The following is a 21,369-nucleotide window of genomic DNA, read 5'->3' on the forward strand; positions in this document are numbered from 1 at the left end:
AGAGAGGGATATGGTCTCCCCTCAGCTTCCTTTGCTTGAGCCTGAACACCCCCAGCTCCCTCAGCGGCTCCTCACAGGACTTGTTCTCCCGACCCCTCACCAGCTTCATTGCCCTTCTCTGGACCTGCTCCAGCCCCTCAGTGTCTTTCCCTTAGTGAGGGGCCCAAAACTGGACACAGCACTTGAGGTGGGGCCTCACCAGTACAGGGGGACGACCACTGCCCTATAAGGGCAAGCACTGGCAAGCCAAGTTGGCTACAGGGGGATGACCACTGCCCTGTAAGGGCAAGCACTGGCAAGCCAAGTTGGCTGATGAGACAGAACAAAAGTGTACTCTGGTCCGGCTACCAAGCCGAGTGTGTCAGTTAGAGCCACCTCGCAGTCCAACACGTTACCTCAGGCCGTAACGTGCCAGACTGCCAAGCGGGACGGAGCTTTCCCCTCCGCGTCAGGGCAGGGCTGGAGGCACCAGCCAGGCCGGGGGTGATAACGACCGGTTTTTTTCCGGCCACTGCTCGCCCCCTGAGGCGAGGGGAGGTGAGGGTGGCAAACGGCAGCCCCGCCCGAAGCGACACCTCCCTCAGACCGTGCAAAGGGAGGGAGGAGCCCGCGCTGAGGGGGCGGCCCAACTCTCGCGATACCCCGGGTCTCGCCGCGCTCTCGCGAGAGGCGGGCGGGCGGAAGCGGCGTGGCCGTGCCGTGCCGTGCCGTGCCGGGTGGTAGGCCAGGCTAGCAGGATGCCGAGCGCCGCCGGTCGCGGGCAGGGCCAGGACCGCCGCCCGGAGAGCGAGGATTCGTCGGCGGCCGATGTGGGTCTCCGCAGGGAGGGTGCGGGCGCGGCGTCGAGGTTCCCCGTCCCGTGAAGGGGCAGGGGCAGGGTCCGGCCTAGGCAGGGGTTGGAGCCGCCCGAGGGGCCGGTGCTGAGGGGGCAGGCGGCAGCGGGCCCTGCAGGGGGGGGAGGCCGGGCCTGAAGGGAAGGGGGGTTGGCTGGGCCTGAGGGCAGATATGTGGCTGCCCCATCCCTGGAGGTGTTCCAGGCCAGGCTGGATGGGGCTTGGAGCAACCTGGTCTGGTGGGAGGTGTCCCTGCCCGGGGCAGGGGGTTGGCACTCGATGATCTTTAAGGTGCCTTCCAACTCTAAACATTCTATGATTGTATTGCCCTGTCTGTCCACCTCCCCCCTTCGCCGTGCCTGGACAGTCTGTGTGATTCATTGAAGGAAGAGCTCAGCCCCTCTCCTGTCACACAGCATCAGTGGAGCCCTGCTGCAGTGCCATCTCCTCGTTTGCAGGTGGAGGAGGCCCTGCCTGAGCCATGAGAAACGGCACAGCCTTGTCCCTGTCCTCTTTCCCCATTGCAGTCCCCTCCAGCAACATCTGGGCAGCTGCCCCATTAGCAGGGGCACTGGTGGCTTCTGCTAGCCTGGCAGCTGTTTCTGTCTTGTGCTTGAAGGTCATGGATCGGTGCTGAAACACTGTAGGCCAGTATTGCTTCAAGAAACAAACAAAACTAAATAAGTATTAATAATGACCAGCAATTCATTTGTTATAAATCGATTTTGCTTGCTGTTGAAAGGCCAAAAATGCATCAACAGTAAGGGATTCTGAGTATAGGTGGATTCTGTAAAATTGTCCATAGGCCACGATTCATCAAAAGCAGAGAAACAGACACACCTCCTGCCAAATAAAGTGTTTAGAATTAACTTAGGTTCGTATATTGAACAGAATAAAATAAATAAATGTTTTTTTTTTTTTTTTAATTTGGAAATGAGTTGGCTTAATTGGGAAACCAGAATTGTGATCTTTTTGATGAAAAGGCTGCATCCCCCCTGTGTCTTGCCTAACAGATTGTGTCAGATTGTGTTTGTAATAAGTTGAGTGATCTGCTGGATTTCTGTGCCTGAATATGGGAATGAAATAATTAGCAATGGATCTCTTTATGTAGGACTCAGATTTTTTTCAGGAGTAGGCTCTTTATAAAGGTATTCACACTAACTACTATGTAGCAGATACTGATCCTAGTGCGTGTTTGCTGTTGGAATTTTCTTTTCCTTACAGGGCACAATTATCTTCTCTCACTTGTCTATCTCTAAGAGTCTAGAACACAATTTCGTGACTTCAATATTATAGCTAATTGTTTTTATTACTTCAGTTAACTATAATGATTTTGATCGTCTTTTTGTGTATGCTTCTTTGATATATGTTTCTCACCTCCATTTTAGGATTATGCTAAGGAAAGATATGGAGTGTCATCAATGATACAGTCCCAAGAGAAACCAGGTCAGTTAAAAAACAAAAATTTTAAAAAGCGGGGGGAAAAAGAAGGAAAAAAAAAAGTTATGTACTTGATATCTTCAGTACTTGTTTGGGAAATCATTTACCAAATTTTTTCATTCAAATCCTGCTGCCATTCCTTCCCTTCATTTGAATACACTTGGCACTTGTGAGGCTGTATCTGGAGTGCTGTGTCCAGTTTTGGGCTCTCCAGTGCAAGGAAGACATTAGTGTTTTGGAGCCAGTCCACTGGAGAGCTACCAAATTGCACAGAGGACTGGAGCCTGGGATCTCTGAGGTGAGGCTGAGAGAGCTGGGCTTGTTCAGCCTGCAGAAGAGGAAGCTGTGAGGTGACCTTATTACAGTTTAAAGCTACTTAATGGGAGGGTGTAGAGAAGATAAAAGCCAGACGCTTGGAGGTGTGTGGTAATTGGACAGGAGGTCATGGTCACAAGTTGGAATACAGGAAGTTCTGATTAGATAGAAGGAAAAAAAATCCTGAGTGCGGTTGGATATTGGAGCTGAGTCCAGAAAGGTTAAGGAATCTCAATCTTTGCCCTTGCCTGGACCGCGCCCTACATGGCTTGTCAGTTTTTGTCTCTGTCCATTACTGCGGGCTTGACTTTATTTTGGATTAAATTATTATTTATAACATACTGAGTTCTGAGATGTCAATTTTTTTATTTCGTTGGAGTAAGTTCCATGACTTGCTGCAACAGGTTTCTCTGATTGGGTAGGATATCTTTCTGCTTTTGCAGCCTTCATTACTCCTGCATATAAGCACCAAATCCATTAATATTATATATTAATATTTATGGGTTTTAACATTATTCACACCACTGTGGATTCAGGAAATCCTAATTTTCTACTGATAGGGAATTGGGATTCAGAAAGACTTGTCAGCTAGACAATATATCCCAGGCTGACATCCCAAGAAATATTAATCTTCATATTATTCGGTGCATGAAACAGGGATGTAGGAGGGTAATAGACTGCCTTCTCTTAACTTCTTCATGGTGAAATGTAAAAAAGGAACATCATCTGTGGTAAGGTGATTTTTTTCTCATCGGAATGATTGTTTTGGTTGACCTCTCTTGAGAAGAGAAATGCAGAATATAGTGAAAAGGAGGAGCCACAAAAGCAATCATAGGTTGAAACCAGCTGAAGGGGAACATTATGTCAGGAATATAACGGGAAAAGAAAATCACTAGAGACTGTATAAATAGTCATTAATGAATAAAATACATACTAGCTGTCAAAGAAAGGGAACAAAAGTTGAAATAACATTGTAAGCTTGCCCGGCTGCTGGCTGTTGTGGTCTCCCTCTTCCTGATACTGGGTCTTCTGCTGATCCATTTCAACATGCTAATAATAACAACTTGTTTAGCTAGTTTAGCAAAGGTGAAAAAAGTTGGGTAGAGGTCTGATCACTGCTGGAAGGGGCAGGAGCACAGCCGTCCATAGTTATGTGTAACTACATAACAGTCCATAAATTGGTCTGCAGCCATAGAAACTTAGAATTGTTTAGGTTGGAAGAGACGATTAAGATCAAATCCAGTCATCAACCTAGCACTGCTGCGTCCACCACTAAAGCATGTCCCTCAGCACTACATCGACACCTCCTTTAAATACCTCCAGGAATGGTCACTAAACCACTTCCCTGGGCAGCCTGTTCCAACGCTTGACAATCCTTTTGGTGATGAAATTTTTCCTAACATCAAGTGTAAACCTTCCCTGACGTAACTTGTGGCCATTTCCTCTTGTACTAACGCTTGTTACGTGGGAGAAGAGACTGAACCCCACTTCTCTACAACGTGCTCTAGAGAGCGATAAGGTCTCCCCTCAGCTTCCTTTGCTCAAGCCTGTTCTCCAGACCCCTCACCAGCTTCGTTCCCCTTCTCTGGACATGCTCCAGCACCTCAATGTTGTTCCTGTAGTGAAGAGCCCAAAACTGAACACGGCACCCGAGATGCAGCTTCATCAGTGCCAAGTACAGGGAGATGATCACTTCCCCAGTCGTGCTGGCCACACTATTCCTGATACAAGCCAGGAGGAGAAGCAGTCACAACCTAAGAGGTATAATATTAAGAAAAATGTAACTTCTCCAAGTTAGCGTGTGACTGGTCAACCTGCAGTGCTCACTGTAGGCTGAAAGATTGCCCTGTTGGATCTCCTCTTCCTGCGCTCTCCTGTGATGGCACTTGGCTCACTAGAGTTTCTGCATGCTGTGTTTCTTCTGCCAGTTTCACACCCCATAGCAAACAACTGTGTGGGAGACCTGAGCTGGCAGATTGAGATGGTGGATCAAATCCTACTCTCATGGAGACAGTCTACTGTGCCAACTGTCTCGTATTCAAAAGAGACACTCAAAAATGCTGTGCAGAAACAAAGTATGTTATTAAATAAATGGCGAAAGCCCTGAGAAATGGTATGAAAAAGGCTGAGTGCCGTGTTTAGATCTGTTGTCCCCTTGATCTGTTTAGATCTTTTGAGCCCCCTCAAATTCTTGTTTTAAAAAAATAAAAGTCTCAACCAGTATATGGACAAGATTGAGTAGGTTTTCCATTGGGCGTAAAATACAACCTATAACATCTGCTGTTCCGTTTTTTAGAAGGTGGTTATCCAGAACACAAAAGTTAGGTAACAAAAAAAACCAAAATGCCTGTAATAAAAAAGTTCAAGATCAGCCTAATCCCTTTCTTGAGAGTAGTGCCCTCTTATGTAAAGATTTAGTAGTTTCTGCCAAGGAGAGCTCTTATCAAAGGACTCACGGGAGGGTGAAGTCATCACTCGGCATCAGTAGCATCTGCTTTTCCCCAAAGTATTCTGCGTGCATGGAGTGTCTTGGAGCAACTACTGCTTGGGGCAGAGGGTTGGGGGGAAGCACTAATGTGGGTGTTCCCATCTGTCTGCGGTGTATTAATCTTGTTTATTTCTGAAGCCTGTGTGGGTACATGCCATTTCTAAGTCCAAGTACTGAACTGTGGTATGACATGTGCAGATCCACATACCATCTGGTAACTGGAGCCAGCAGACAGCACAGAGGTGGGTAGGGACTCAGTTGGATGTCTGCAGCAGTGTTGCTTTTAGGCTGGCTGTAGTAACTGCACTCTCCTGAGGACACTGGCTGGACATGGGAAGTTAAAAAGCGTAGAATGCAGAACATATTATTCTCCCTTTCCAAGGGATTGCCTTATTGCCCTTTTGCCGTTCTCATAGATTCTTGTTCCTCTGCAGGCACATTAAAACCCTTTTCATGTGTTCACAAAGTTGTTGCATAGGTGTTCCACCCTCCTTTACTGATCTCACACACACCTGTGCCTTCATTCTTGGCCCACTTCAGTCTTCTGCTAGCTCTGGCTGCCCTGGCTATCTGATGTTCTCACTTCCAGTTACATCATGTCTTTTAGTCCTTCCTGCCTGCCTAAGGCTATGATTGCTAGTAAAACTCCATTTGCCTTTCCCTTTTTCTCCCTTCAGCCCCATGACTTTCATCTGCCCTCCCTGGAAGCTGCTTTCGTCTTGTACTGCTTTTGGCTTTGGGGTTTTTTTATTAAACTTTTCTCTTTTTCAAATTTATCCAACATCGTAAAGATGCTGGAACTTCACAGAGACAGCAGAAATATTGATCGTGCTGTTCAAAACTCCATGATGCAAGATAAATGAACTCAGTAAACAGGCTGATGTGACAGGCAGGGAATGGGGGTCTGGGGGTGGAAAAGTGATTTTGTCTTGTATAACCCACACAGCTTTTTGGGCTTTTATCCTCTCCTCCCATGTTTAGAAGAGGTTAGAGTTCCGAGAGAAAGATAATGATATTTAGTATGTTGAAAAGAAGAGGTTGTGCTAAGGAAACAAAAAAATTTAGTTTCCCCTTAAATGTGATTCAAATTGGCAGTGAAGGTGAGATAGCATGAATATTGAATTGGGGCTGGAAGTGTAATTTCAGACATATGGGGTGTTTTGTTTGAACTTTGTTTAAAATCTTTGTTCCCTTGTCTTCACTGCAAGTGTAGCATGGTTTAAAACAGCTTTTATTTTTGCATTATTTAATTGTAAGTGTATGTGGCAAGCAGACAGAAAATGTAAGTGTAGCTCACATTTGTGAAAGAACAAGTAGGTGGTCCTCTGAAGAGCATGGTGAGAGTACCTTAAAGGTGAGATCAAGGAGCTTCGTTTTTATCGTGGAAGAGAGAGAAATGAACTGAAAGCAATTCCAGGTGAAATGATATGTGAGAGTACAGAGGGAAGACTTGAGCTACAGTATGTTGGTCGGATGAAAAAATGAATGACAATTGCTTACACTAACAAGTGTAGTTGTTACTATAAACTCCTGGCATTTTAGAAATGAGAAGAAAAGAAGCCAAGCTTTGGGACGTGTTGAAGGAGGGAAACAAAGTGATGTAACAGTTGCTACATCCAGCTCTTTTCAGTGGAGCACATGGACAGGACCAGAGGCAATGGGCACAAACAGAAACACAGGAGGTTCCCTCTGAACATCAGAAAACACTTTTTTACTGTGAAGGTGACCAAGCACTGGCACAGGTTGCCCAGAGAGGTTGTGGAGTCTCCCTCCGTGGAGATATTAAAAGAACCTATCAGAATGTGATCTTGGACAACTGGCTCTAGGTGGCCCCTGACCAGGGGATTGGACCATATGATCTCCAGAGGTCCCTTCCAACCTCAGCCATGCTGTGATTCTGTGATCTGGTGTTGGAAAAAATGACTTTATGGTGTCTCTTTTTGGATATTGTTTTATTACCCTTTTTATGAAAGGTGAAACGGTTTTCAATAATTCATACCACATAAAAATCTTTGTGTTAAATGTGTCTTGTTTAGTCTTGATGAAACATGAACCATTATGTATCCAATAGACTTTAAAAAATATTTGTCTAGTGCAGATGGTTCCTGAAACACTAAGGATCCATAAAAAGGGTAACACCTCATTCTCTCTTTATGCTTGTGCCTGGAAAATGTTTAAGTTTCTAACAATACAGTTTTAAGTTGACTGAGGTAATTTTAACTATCTGAATATCAGACTCTTAGAAGTGATAAAGCTTAGGGGTTGTGCTGGTTGCGTGTTTCCGTTAGTGCTATACTGATAAAGTTTAAACATCAGAAGTTGCTGGCAAGTGATAACGTCTTTATTCCCCTTTCTCCCTTCCCCAGTGCATGCATACACACACACATATTATTAATATACTTGAGTCGATTTCCTCTCACATTTCTCCATGCACTTTCATTCTGTTCTGGTTTTGATGTGTGTCTGTGAAGAAAAAACTACATTGCCCTGAGCATAAGCTCATAAACATTTTCAACCCCCTAAAATTCCCAGTGCCGAGTAATAGGCTTGCAGGGCAAGCTGTGACTGGTATGGAGAGACAGAGGGAAGGAGTCCAGCACGGCAGATGGTAACCTGGGGTAGGAAAACTGGGGAGAAGTTCTGGCGGGAAAAGTCTGGAGTGGAAGTGTCTTAGAAAATTGAATGTTATTTGGAAACAATAGAAGAAGTGTGATGAAAGAGAGAGTGAATTTGCTTGTGTTACGTATCATAGAATCATAGAATATCTCAAGTTGGGAGAGACTCCCAACGATCAATATCTCCCTTGAAGACTTTTTTTGTGTCTAATAAGCAGTATTTTCAAACACATACGAACTATAAATGAGTAAGTGTAGCTGTTAGGACCACTGAGGTTCTGTGCAATACTATGTATATCCTCTAGCTTATTTGTAGATATTATAAGTGTTTAAGACCACACAAAAATACATTTGGCCAAAAATCTACAGAAAAACACAATGAAACAAGTACATTTCAAGGAATAGTGGCATGCAGCCAGCATATTGGCAGTTCATAGTGGTTACATACAATGTTTAAAGTCCTGATGTATTTAAAAATATTTTCCTTGATAATTTTTTTTTTTTTGCCTTTACCATCCAAAATCTGTCCTTTTCAAACCATGCATTCCTATTGTTACTTTGCTTGCTTGGGTACACAGAATTTGCGGGTTCTTTCTGATGAATCCTGGCTCCTACAATGGTAGTGGCTCTTGATCAGGTTGTAAGAGATTCTCTTTTAAAATAAATTTTGCTGGTTTTACGCAGTAATACTCTTGTTGCTCCAAAATGCTATTGTTTTAATGAAAACAAAGATTTTAATTTCTAATGCACATTTATTTATTTATGTTTTCTTTCTCTTTTTTTTTGAATTAATAATTATTTTACAGTGATATTCGCCCTACTTAAGTAGATACAGAGAATAGTCACATCACCTCTGAGCCTTTGTTTTGGTGTGTTGGACATACCAACTTTCTTGTTGCACAGTGGAGCAGGGCAGCTATCCCTTAGCTAGCAGAAATTCAGACTAATGAGTGCAGGTAGTACACTGCAGGGCAGTGAAGTCCTATCAAAAATCGTGTAGTCATGCTGAGTTCCGCCATCCGTGAAACTGCAGTAAGTCTTGCTTTTGTTTTAGTGCAGTTTAACCTTGCTCTATAAGTCAAACAATAAGCTTGAGCCAATTTAAAACTACTTGATCGAGTATAATTTACTGAGAAAGGAAATGGGATCTTGTGTGTTTTCAGTACATCTATTACGCTGTAGATACAAAACCTAATGTTTTGGATTTATAATAAAATTTTAGCAATGATAGAAAATGTATTTAGAGTTTAAAGTGAAAAATGTTTTGCTTTGAAAAAATCGGAACTGTTTTAAAATGTCTTTCTTTTTTTTTCTGTAATTCAGATAGAGTTTTGATTCGAATAAAAGACTTGACAGAGGAGAAGGCTGATGAAGTGGTTTGGGTTCGTGGCAGAATTCATACAAGCAGAGCTAAAGGTGAGATGCCTCCAGGGTTTTTATTTTTATTTCCTTGTATTGTTAGTATGACCTGAATGTTTATTTTGGCTTCGTGATCCCTTAGTTTTGTCTTGCATACAAGAAAACTTTGCCACCTGATTACTCAGTGTTCACTCAGTGTTCAGTTTATTATAAATGTTTCAGTTGTCAAACAGGCTATATTTATTTTGCTGCGTATGAATATTTTGACTATACCTTTTCTTTGACAGGAAACAAAAACAAATTCAAAATTTTTACTTCCAGTTACCAGTATCTGATTATATCAATTTGAACTGAAAATAAGAAACAGAATCTTTCTTTAACAAGACAAAGGGAAAATCCTTTTATAGGTTCTCAGTAGTGTGGGCTGTCATACTTGGCTGTCTGACAGCCGTATTCCTTCCCTGGAATCAGAAGTTCTCTCTGGAGATCAGTTTGCCATATGCAAACTTAAATAGGCTTTGGCCTTCTCAGTTGACATCAGTTGCTGACAACTGTTGTACTGGTTTCAGTTGTGTTTGGCAGCTCTGTAGTGAGATACAAACACTTTGTCTTCCCAAAAGTTGAAAGAAAAGAGCATAAAGGAATTATCTTAACGAATGAAAATTAACAGTAGTTTTAGAATTTGGAATAATGCAGATTAGGGGCAAGAATCTAGTACAGAATATTGTCATGGACACCAGATTCCTTTCTCTTTTTGAGGCTTAATTTTCTTAAAAAAATGTCCCTCTTAATGAGTGTCTGTACTGGAGTCAGTTAAAATTAGGAACTATGTGTAAATACGGACATATAATGCACATTTTAATTTGTATGAGAATCTTTAAATTTAAGGATTCCTCTTTGATTTCCTCAGTAGTTCTGTAGTGTCTTACATGGAAGTCTCTGCTACATATAGAAGTTTTCAACCCCAAAAGCTGTGAAGCCTTGGTCATTACAAGAATTTCTTCAGACAGGAGACACACTATCTAATTTAAATGTTACTATCAGTATACAAATATAGGTATCCTTATGGCATTCTCTTTTGCAATTGTAGCTAGAGTTCTGACTATTAACAGAATTTAGTATATTAAAGGTGTCTATGCAGACTTCTAAAAACAATATCAAGTTCAATGGTTGTTTATTACTTTCTCTGTATCGCATTTATATACAGTGTCTTGCATGATATATGCATTTACTTCAATCAAAGTAACATATATGTAACATGGCAATATTAACTTACAGGCAGCTGTTTGTCACCCTTCACCTTTGACCTCAGGAAAGACTATTGCTTTTCATGAAATCACAGTGCTTATTTTCAGAACTCTTTAACACAACCTGAAGAATGAAAGCAAAAGGAGTTGATGCTGGGCATGAAGTGTTCTCAATTTATTGATTGTGCTTCTTGTTCCCTCTTGGTCTGACAACACGGAACGATTCTGACATTCAGGGAATGCTGCTAGGGAATGCCATATGCTTATTTACTTAAGCTCTGGGGGAAAGAATCTTACAAGAAAAGCAAATGTTTCAGTCTAAAAAGTAATATTAGCCTTTCCCACACACACCGTGGCACTATTCCTACCATTATGAAGAGGAAGGTCTTGCAGGAAACAGGAAAATCTTACACAAAAATAACTAGTTTTTCTCAGAAGCTCGAATTTGACTCCTAAATAACCAACATACCCTTTATTTAACCCTGTCCAGTTCTGACCAATAAACCAAAAAAGCCCAAATGTGACCAACTGCAGAATCCAGCTGTCTCGTATAGCAAGCCACTCATGAAGCCTGATGGAAATGAACTGAAGGATGTGAAAATAATGGGGTGTTGGGAATTTCTGTGGGTTGTACTAAAATTAAAGTGCTTGGGGCCCTGTGGCTTTTATCGTAGATTGAATAAATGTTATTTCTGGCCTTATTTTAAAGCCAGCCTGAGCTACTGATCACATTTATCGTTGAAAAGCAGTTGGGAAATCAGTCTGGGCTCTGCCAGGCAGCCGGGACTTGCACAGTATGTTAGGCCTGAACTTGGTTTTGGTTTATGAATGCAAAGATTTATAAAACATCAAAATAGTATGTCTGAAAATTAGAGTACCACCAAGAGCAGTTTAAATACTGGACCAAAGATTATAATAAACCATATAAAGTTTTTTCTTTGCTGTCATATGTCTAACTAACAATGTATTAATCTATATGACCAAACATTTTTTACTCTTTATACAAATTCCTTCCTTATATCGTTTTCTCTCATAAGGTCTTGTGTGTCATTTGGTACATCTAGGGAAGGAAATGCATTCCTGTTTGGTTTTATGTGCTTACTTTTGATGGGATTCTCTGTGTGGTGTCTTCTTTTATTTGTTCAGTGACTAAAAAGTTCCTTCCATTAGACTGAGTCAGACCTTTTAAAGCAAATTTCTTTTGAAGCTTTTCATCTTCTTAGGCATTTTTGTGGGACACAGTATTGGTTTGTTTTATAGAAACTTAGAGTAGTTTACTGTTGAATGTGGGTAAAGTTGGTATTATACTTTTCACTTAAATACCATGTCAATATTTTGAAACACATGGAGAATGTGCCGTAATCCCAATTTTTTTCTCACTCTGATGCTTTTTCCAAGTCTCTTGATCTGGAAAGGCATCTAATAATGAGCTAGATTTGATTACAGCTTGCCTTTTTGATGCTTTATTTTGCACGCCTTCAGCTCTTTTGGGAAAAGTTCTGTTTCCTCCTACAGTCTTTGTAGCTGTGATATTTTAACTATTCCTATCAGTGAGGTCTGTTTGATCACTTATCTTCTGTGTGATTAGAAATGGTTATATTCCACAAAACATCCTCGTTCCTTATGAAAACAACTGCTTCTACTCATGACAAAAAGATTTGAGTCCTTTTATAATGCAGATACTGATCAGACTTCAAGTGTTTGGGATTAAGGACAACTGCCAAATTTTTGTTTCTGATCAGTGTGATACCAGGTCCCTCCATTTATTTCACTATCTTTTCCTTAAATATATACTGGTTGAGTGGCATTGTAGCTGTCTTCAGCTGTGTGGTTTTTGTCTGAACACCTAGTACATCATTGCTGAAACTTCAATCCTGTTTTGCTAAATTATTTGTGACTGAAATTATGGAGACAAATACTATTTTCTAGGTGTCATGGTTTAGCCCCAGCTGGCAGCTAAGCGCCACGCAGCCGCTTGCTCGCGCTCCACTGGTGGGATGGGGGAGAGAATTGGAAGGGTGAAAGTGAGAAAACTTGTGGGCTGAGATAAAGACAATTTAACAGGTAAAGCAAAAGCCGTGCACACAAGCAAAGAAAAACAAAGCATTAATTCACCACTTCCCATGGGCAGGTGGGTGCTCAGCCATCTCCAGGAAAGCAGGGATCCATCACATATAACAGTTACACGGGAAGACAAAACTCTGTAACTCCAAATGTCCCCCACTTCCTTCTTCCCCCAGCTTTACATACTGAGCAGGATGTTGTGTGGTACGGAATAGCTCTTTGGGCAGTTGGAGTCAGCTGTCCCAGCTGTGTCCTCTCCCAAATCCTTGTGCCCCCCCAGGCTGCTCGCTGTACAGGTAAAGCAAAAGCCGTGCACACAAGCAAAGAAAAACAAAGAATTAATTCACCACTTCCCATGGGCGGGTGGGTGCTCAGCCATTTCCAGGAAAGCAGGGATCCATCACATGTAACAGTTACATGGGAAGACAAAACTCTGTAACTCCAAATGTCCCCCACTTCCTTCTTCCCCCAGCTTTACATACTGAGCAGGATGTTGTGTGGTACGGAATAGCTCTTTGGGCAGTTGGAGTCAGCTGTCCCAGCTGTGTCCTCTCCCAAATCCTTGTGCCCCCCCAGGCTGCTCGCTGTCAGGATGGTGTGAGGACACCTTGACTCTCTGCAAGCCCTGCTCAGCAATAATGAAAACATCCCTGTGTCATTAATTCACCACTTCCCATGGGCAGGTGGGTGCTCAGCCATCTCCAGGAAAGCAGGGAAATTAATTCACCACTTCCCATGGGCGGGTGGGTGCTCAGCCATTTCCAGGAAAGCAGGGATCCATCACATGTAACAGTTACATGGGAAGACAAAACTCTGTAACTCCAAATGTCTATAACAGTTACACGGGAAGACAAAACTCTGTAACTCCAAATGTCCCCCACTTCCTTCTTCCCCCAGCTTTACATACTGAGCAGGATGTTGTATGGTACAGAATAGCTCTTTGGGCGTTGGAATCAGCTGTCCCAGCTGTGTCCTCTCCCAAATCCTTGTGCCCCCCCAGGCTGCTCGCTGTCAGGATGGTGTGAGGACACCTTGACTCTCTGCAAGCCCTGCTCAGCAATAATGAAAACATCCCTGTGTTATCAACACCCTGTCCAGACCCAAAACATAGCCCCATACTAGCTACTGTAAGAAAATCAACTCTACCCCAGCCAAAAACAGTACTCTAGGAAATACTGTGTCAAACCACATTGTAAGTAAGAAATACTGTGATGTCAAGGATGGGAGATATGCCTGGTTTCTCCGAAGAAACTTAGCATACTGTGCCCTATGGAAAAATTGTACTTTGTTGACTTTGTTGACTGAAACACAGGCATTTATACCACTGAAGGCTATTTAATATCTGAAGCCTGTACTTTTCTAATTTAAATTTGTGGATTAATGTTTGCCTGTACAAAATACGTACATCCATACAATATTAGCATCTTTACTTAGATATTGCAGCTTCTAGAATACAGAAATAGTTGTACCCTGCTTTCTGAAAATATGGAATTAATTTTGTTGCATTTCTGAAATCACAATCATAGCACAAGGTTAGTTCTTTCCAATAATTGCAATGTTAGTTTTTAATAATATTTTGTACTAGCTTTATGTGTTTGCTTTTCTTTCCATCAGATTGTATGTCAATGTTCTGTATTTATCTTCTGATACTGTTTAAATTATCTGCAACTATGTGTCAGGAATGGTAATTTACATAATTACAAATGAAAACTGCAACTAGCTTTTTAGTGTCAGTGTTCAAGTGAGATATATGCTGGTTTTAATGTTTTATAGGCTTAAGTCAACAATACCTGGGAAATAGCTATCTATAACAAAGCTTCTTGCTTCTTTCTATTCTCACCATTTTAATGGAAATGTTATAATGTTATGAGGCAGAACTTGGAATTAAAATTATATTGATGTATTTCATCAGATACTGGTACAACAATGAAGTGTTTGTTGTTAATTTCTCTCTCTGAGGAAGAAGTGTTTAAAATCAATGTATTTCCTTAAATCTAAGTTAAGGAGTAAATGATTATTAGAGATGTGAGGAGAAATATGAAGTGATTGTAACTGTCAGCTAAAGAGATTAGAAAGAGCTTTGTTGACTTGGAAATACCAATTTTAAAAGTCAATAAAGTGCATTATGTTCTTTGTAAATTATTATTAATTCCTATTAACTTCTTTTTCCCTAAGCTGCTCATGAATAAATTGCTCTTACAGGAATTTTTACTTGGGTCTTTTAGGTTCTTGTCATTCACCAGAATCAATACTCCTTTTGTTCCTCTTCCATTTTGAATGCGTGGTGTATTATAGAATGAATATTGTTGGTTTAGTCCCCGTCGTGCAAAATCAAGCCTGTTTCTGTCAGAACAGCTTTGTAAAACAAGCTCTACAGATTTAATTTCAGAAGATGAAAAAAAAACTTCTTAAAAAAAAAGCAGACTTAAAGCAGTTGTGAGCAAAGCAACAAGGAAAAGTATGATTTTCTTCTCGCAGTTGAAAAATAGTAGATATTTTAAAAGTTATGATTTTTACTTTTTGTTTTGCCTGGATATTAGTTCACCTGTTTATAGATGTGACACAGAATTATTTGATTTGTCTCAGTGTTGGGGGGGTGTGTGTACAGGCAGAGCTGACTCCTTTGATGCAGCTCTTTGCTGGGGGCGAGGCAGGGAAGGGGGAAGCAGCAAAGGAGCGAGACACACACCCACCCATAAACACTCAGCTTAATATTAAAGTAGTAAAGCATTTTTTCTCATTCACAAAGACCTCGAGTAACTTGTCCTTAATACACCTGCGTTGTTTTCCTTTGTATTCAGGGAAGCAGTGTTTCTTAGTCCTGCGTCAGCAGCAGTTTAATATCCAGGCTCTTGTGGCTGTGGGACAGCATGCGAGCAAGCAGATGGTAAAGTTTGCTGCCAAGTAAGTAAGCAATTATATCCTGTTGTCAGAGTAAACAATGGTGGGAACCAGGACTCCCAGGGGTTGGGACCATTTTCACACATTAACATCAATGCTTCGTTTGTTTTAAAATGTAGTTATTTAAATTGTCAGCTCACTATTGCGTTGAATACATTACACTGACAAAAGATAAAACAGAGAACAGGCTTGAAATTCATTCTGAACTGCTGAAGCAGCATTCTCTCGCCATAGACAACCTACATTTACTTTCAAGCTGGCTAACAAAAAGTCTGGCAAGCTGAGCTTAGTGGGACACTTCATTTTGTGTGTGGTGTTTGTGTGTGTCTGCACATGTTCAGGGTTTTTCCTCTCTAAGATGTGCAGTGTAGTAATATGTTTTATAGCTAGAACTGATGGGAAGAAGTTCCGTATAGTAAGTGGCTTACTGAGTTGAAGAAATTAAGAGTAGCTTCTGTGCACTGAATTAATCTTATTTACGTCTTTTTTTTTTTGGCACTAGAGTGTTTAATGAGGGATTTAAGTTACTTTTTAAAATATTAGGGGGGTAGTAGTTAGACTTGCCAGTTAAACAGGTGTTTGTTGCAGCAATTTAAATTCAGTTATTTGGTTTGTTTTGTTCTTGAAGATAAAAAGTTACCGTCTCCTGCCACTTGCTTCACGATTGTGCTTTCAGGTTGTCCACTACTAAATATGTTTGCATGACAAAGGTGTTACTATAGTAGAGCTTTTAATCATGTACATCTTCTTGTTCACAAATAGAAATTTGGTGCAATAATACGTTTAACATGTGGCACTTGAGTTGCTTCTGTGTAGCTCTTGGCACGGCTCTCATGCCTGGGAAGGGAGCCCCCACTAATTAGCTGCAAAAGTGCTACAGCCCTTCAACCTTCAATATGCCAGGGAGAGGAGGGATTCATTAGAGTATAGACTTCCAGAAGCCAAGTTAAGAAGGTTGGGATAATGCTTCTGCTGATGAGGCTCAAGGCAACGGGAAAACAGAACCAGCAGTGTTTGTTGTTTGGCGGTGCTTGGTGTTGGCAGTGCCAGGGTGAAACATGCTGTTTACAGGTGTTTGTGAGCCAAAGCAGAGTGTTCTGTTTCTTCATGAAATAGGTTGTTCTCTCCAGCGCTTAGAATCTTTGCAAAGAATTAAGTGTATAATCTACTCATTCCCCAATTTGTCTCCTTCTAACCTACCACCAGTCTGCCTGTACTCTCTCAATAAACATGCTACAGGACAGTGAAACAACTCTTACAGTTGTGATGCTCACTCTGCTGTTCTCCAGTTCTCTCCAGCATCTCTCTTTTTCAGTTTTCTCCATGGTTCTTTCCTCCACAGCTGAATTTCTTTCTAACGTCTCTCTTTTTCAGTTTTCTTCATGGTTCTTTCCTCCACAGCTGAATTTCTTATGTTTCATGAGGGGCAGAGCTCAACTGTTAGGAGCTCATGAGAGGGAAGTCCTTACTCTTTCCTTCCATATGCTGACTCTGCCACTTGTAAGCCTTCCATGACTGGTTTTTTTTTTTTTGATTCTCTAATCTTTTTTTACTCAGTTTTCTATCAGGTTAGTGATAGAAACTCCAGGTCCTGGAGTTCTGGAGCTAACAAGGAGTGGAAAACAGTGGAAAGAGTAGAGGCCAAAGCTCTTTTCTCTTCTGCGAGTAGTGAGCTGTTAAATCACATGGAACCTCATCCTTAGGTTCTTTCCAGCTCCCAGTCATCTCCCCACTTTTCTTGATGTGACAGACCTGATTTTCTCTCACCAGACTCATGATGTTTGTACTACGTTTTGACTTTTTGTTCTGCTCCTTGTGATAGCATTTTCTAGCTAAATCCTGATACTTCTGCCTCTCTAATATATAGCATGCATGTTTTCCTCCTTGTTTGTGCTTCTGAAATGCTTACATGCTTATCATCGTGTGCTTTGAATTATGAAACTTTCTCTACTTTCTGAGTCGTCTTTTGGGGGTTTCCTTTTGGTTTGTTCTTTTTTAACACCATTACTGCAATCATCTTCTCATGATTCTTTCCCACCAACAAACCTATTTTATTAATATCCTGCCATGCTCTCCCCTTTTTCTGATGTTTTATCTTCTTGTACAGTTTTGTCTGGTATCGCCATTGCAGCTGCCTCTTGTCTGCTGCTGTTCCTTGGCTTTAAAGTGCATTTGTGGCCACTGTGTCAGTAACACCTGAAGTCCAGCAAGAGGACATGCCTTCCCTGCAGTCACTTTCCTGCTAGTTTTCACCTGCTGTGCAATGATCCCATTATTTCTAGCAGATGAGGCTGGTTTTAGATGTCTAAAAATAACTGTACTGTTGCTCTGCCTTTCTCAGTGTCTTTTTTCATCATCTCCTCTTGTTTCCTATACATTAAATAAGGAAATACACATTGATTGAAGAAAACTTTTAACTTAAATACCGTACATTTCAATTACATTTTTAAACTAAACTTTTTGACTGCTAGTACATAAATGTTATTTTTAATGTGCTACTTTCTCATGTTTTGATACTGGGTCCAAAACTTTCTTTAAAATAGTTTGTGAAATTCTTGCTCTTGAATTTTTAATGAGAAAAACGATTAAATCATGAGCATTTTTTGTACAAATTTTCATAAATAATAAACAAACCAGTTCCTCTTTTAGATATTGGCACATGGAAACCAAGAACTTTCATAACCTTCTGTGGTCTAGCAACATTCATGTGCTAATTATCTCTATTATCATAAGAATGTGAGTTCTCTTTAGTCAAAGACACTTGATACTGGTTTAAGTCAGTTCTACAAAGAAATTTCTGTGAGTTTAACTGTGAAAAGTTTCTAGTTGAACTTTCAAAACATACGTAGCCTACAGCATAGAGGCAGTCGAGATACTGGATTGGCAGCTGTGCAGTTCTTATGTCTTTCATCAGAAAAAAAGAATTCAGCCTATTCCTGCAAGGGATGCTGTATAAGAGAAAGAGTTAATTGTCTCTTTCAGCCAGCAGAGGTGCCAAGTGGTGCAATTAGTCATTTATCAACCTGCTTTTTTTTTTTTTTCACATAAAGTATTGGGTGTGGTTGGTTTTGGTTTTCTTTCTCTTCTTTTTTCGTTTTTAAATCAGTATTGAGCCTTTCCCCCTGCTTCCCTGCTACCAGGGCCACGTGATGCGATATGATACAACAGTTGGGAGAGGTGGTTAACTGATTCTAATTTAGCTGCCCAATGTGCTCTTCCTCAGGAAGTAACTTGATGGCTTTTCATAGTAGGGTAGAGAATGAAAATGCAGAAAAGAGATTAAAAAAAATAATAAAAGATGGGTAAACCTGTATGAAAATACTTCACAATGTAGAACAATACACTTAAGTTCATCAACTAGATAAACTGGTAATACTAGGAAAACTGCTGGATATTGCAGACGTATTTTCTTTATCCACTTCTGTTTAATTTAGGTATCAATGATCTGGAAGAAAATGTCAAATAGCAGGTGTTACGCTTACTCATGACACAAAAATTGAAATGGTAAACTAGGGGCTAGGAATATATAGTAATCAGGATTCATTTAGAATAATCACTTTGATGCTTTTCAGTGTGAATTTGTACCTTTGTGATGATTAGGTCAGATTTTGTGTATGATCAGGATTAATATGTAGTAGAGTAAGTGATGAGAAATGTGGGATCATGATAGATAACTGAGTTAACAGGAGTCCATGCAGTTCGCTTACCTAGTATGCTAAGAGATCTCTTGAGTTTTGAAAAAGAGGAATAAAATGCCACTAATATAATATATGCCAGTCATTAGACCACTTTTGTCCATTTTTGTTATCTTTGGGTCTGAATATATGTCAAATTGGAAAAGGTTGATGGTGAAGCTGCAAGATGAAATGAATGATTTGCAGTCAGGCAAATCTGCCTTCCTGTGAGACTAAAGAAAACTGTCTGTTCTATTCTGTTCTATCCAAGAGAAATTAGTAACTAATTTAAATCCCGGTCTGATGGTACCTATGCAATGAGATTTTCTCCCAGTGGAGGGTTCTTTACTTTGCAAATACAAAGGTAGGACAAGAAGCAATGAACAGATGGTGAAGCTAAGTAAACTTATAAGGGAAATGAAGTGGAATTTTTTTCAGTGAAAATGATTAAAAATGTGTAGTGGATTTTGTTACTTAAAATCTTTAAAAGAAGATAGGCTTTTTTTCCCCCAGAAGATACTCAGGTTCATGCAGGTGTTAGAAATTGGTATAGGAAACAGATTATTATATTTTTAGAATGAGGAGAATAAGAATAGGTTTTTACTTGGCCTTCATGTGTACAATGCCAGCTAACTCCCCTTTCAGAGGGCTTAGTGGATATTTATTTTATTTGTGGCGACAGTATTGCAGTTGCTGTTACTGAGTTGAGTATAAAATGTTTATACTTAGAACTATTTACAAAGTGAACTCATTTTTTCAAAGTAAACTGTTGCCTTCAGCTTTCACTGATATTCAGATAAGGGATCATTGATTATTAAGTTTTCTGACAGTTATTTACTATTTTTAAGAATATTTAAGAATATTTAAGAATGTATTAATGTAATAATTTGTGCAGTCTGCTTACAGAAAAGTGTTGAAGAAAAAACAAGAAAATGCCTGAACTAGTAATGATGCTTCCATTAGGTAAAAGATTTTCTATTTCAAGCCTAGAAATAACCAAGTTTCTTTCAATTCTTCAGACTTTTGATCAAGAAAATGTTGATTGTGGTTAACTTAGGGAGGCCTGCGTGGTGTTCAGCTTGCAACATCGAGCTGTTGATGAAAGGTGTTGTCATACAGACTGCAATAATGCAATCCTGTGGTTAAAAGAGAAAGTCTTGGCTAATAGACATACAGATAATTAAGAGGGACACAAGGCATCTAGTGGACGTTTTAGTAATTGTAGTCATGATTTTTTTGGAAGGAGCATTACATGTAAAAAAGCAGTTTGCTCTATGGAGGAACTTTTTTAGCATTGGAATTTCTTGCTAAAATAGTTTCTTCAAGGATTAAAGATATCATCTGTCTTTTCTTAATGCATCATGCATCCTAATTTAGTTTCTAGTCCTTTGTAATATTAATTATAGATAGAAATGTTATTGTCTTTAATGGAAGTGCTTTGGCATGCTTTTCTGCTAGTTGTTCACTTTTTTTTGGTTTGTTTGGGTTTTTTTGTTAGCCAGGGGAATTTTATCAAAAATTCACCTAGATGGCTTAGTGCTGCTGCTGCGGAGAACACTCTGCTGTAGTTACCAGCATTTAATTAAAGCATCTTGTTTCTTCCTGTAACTTGAACTGAAATTACCCTTTCAGTAATATTCTTGGAATTACATGTTGGGATCAAAGCAGCACCTTCTAGGTTTCTGTGGTTTCCATTTGATGCACTGTGTTGGGGACTTCAGATTTTTCCAGTACTAGATCTTGCTGAGCACGGTTCACACGGAACTCAAAACAAGAGTTTTTACTTCCATACCAGATTAGATATGTAGTCTGAATGAGAAAAAGCATATTTTCCAATTATCAAATGAGAATTTAGAGTAAATGATGAATGTTTGTAAAGAAAAAGATCATCGTATGCATTAGAAAATTTAGTAGTGCTTTTGTGTGCCCGGGCAATTTTAGGTATCTTTGCATGCAGGGATCTACATAGGCAGGAACTGAGTTGAAATATATCTTAAAATATATCTTTAAATCATGAAATATATCTTAAAATTATGGCAAATTTTAATAACTAAGGGACATTACAGTTTTAAAGTTTGTTCCAGACCAAGAAACATACCATTTGAATTGCAAAGAGAAAGAGAAAAAAAGCATGTTTAATCACAAGTGCAAAGTTTTAAAGTTCTGTTGTGCAAGTTTGCAAAGCAATACTACAGTTACAATGATGTAAAAGTCAGTTTCTTCCTGTATTTTTAAGATGATACCATTTTGCATGTCTTGAATTCCGTGCATGTTCTGATCAAAGCTCTGTAATGACTTCACTAGTGCTCAGCCATGGGATCAGTAATCTGATTATGAATCCATCATACAACACATTTACATTTAACTTCTATTTTCTTTCTCACAGTGCAGAAAATTTGCTTCAGTAAGTTTAAAGCATTATTTTTATTTGCA

At 40.1% G+C, this 21,369-nt stretch overlaps 1 protein-coding gene across 2 annotated transcripts in view; it reads left to right on the top strand.

Moving 5' to 3' along the window:
- The first annotated feature begins 719 nt into the window (after nt 1-719).
- DARS (aspartyl-tRNA synthetase) overlaps nt 720-21,369 on the top strand; it is a 45,184-nt gene continuing 24,534 nt past the window's right edge. For both annotated transcript variants that reach the window (XM_014941187.1, XM_014941188.1), the window contains exons 1-4: nt 720-809; nt 2,222-2,279; nt 9,015-9,107; nt 15,163-15,265. In XM_014941187.1, coding sequence (XP_014796673.1) covers nt 738-809; nt 2,222-2,279; nt 9,015-9,107; nt 15,163-15,265 — 326 coding nt within the window. In that variant the 5' untranslated portion in view covers nt 720-737. The remainder of the gene's footprint in view (nt 810-2,221; nt 2,280-9,014; nt 9,108-15,162; nt 15,266-21,369) is intronic.

The sequence above is a fragment of the Calidris pugnax genome, unplaced genomic scaffold (genome assembly GCF_001431845.1).
Source record: "Calidris pugnax isolate Ruff unplaced genomic scaffold, ASM143184v1 scaffold60, whole genome shotgun sequence".
NCBI classification, from domain to species: Eukaryota; Metazoa; Chordata; class Aves; order Charadriiformes; family Scolopacidae; genus Calidris; species Calidris pugnax.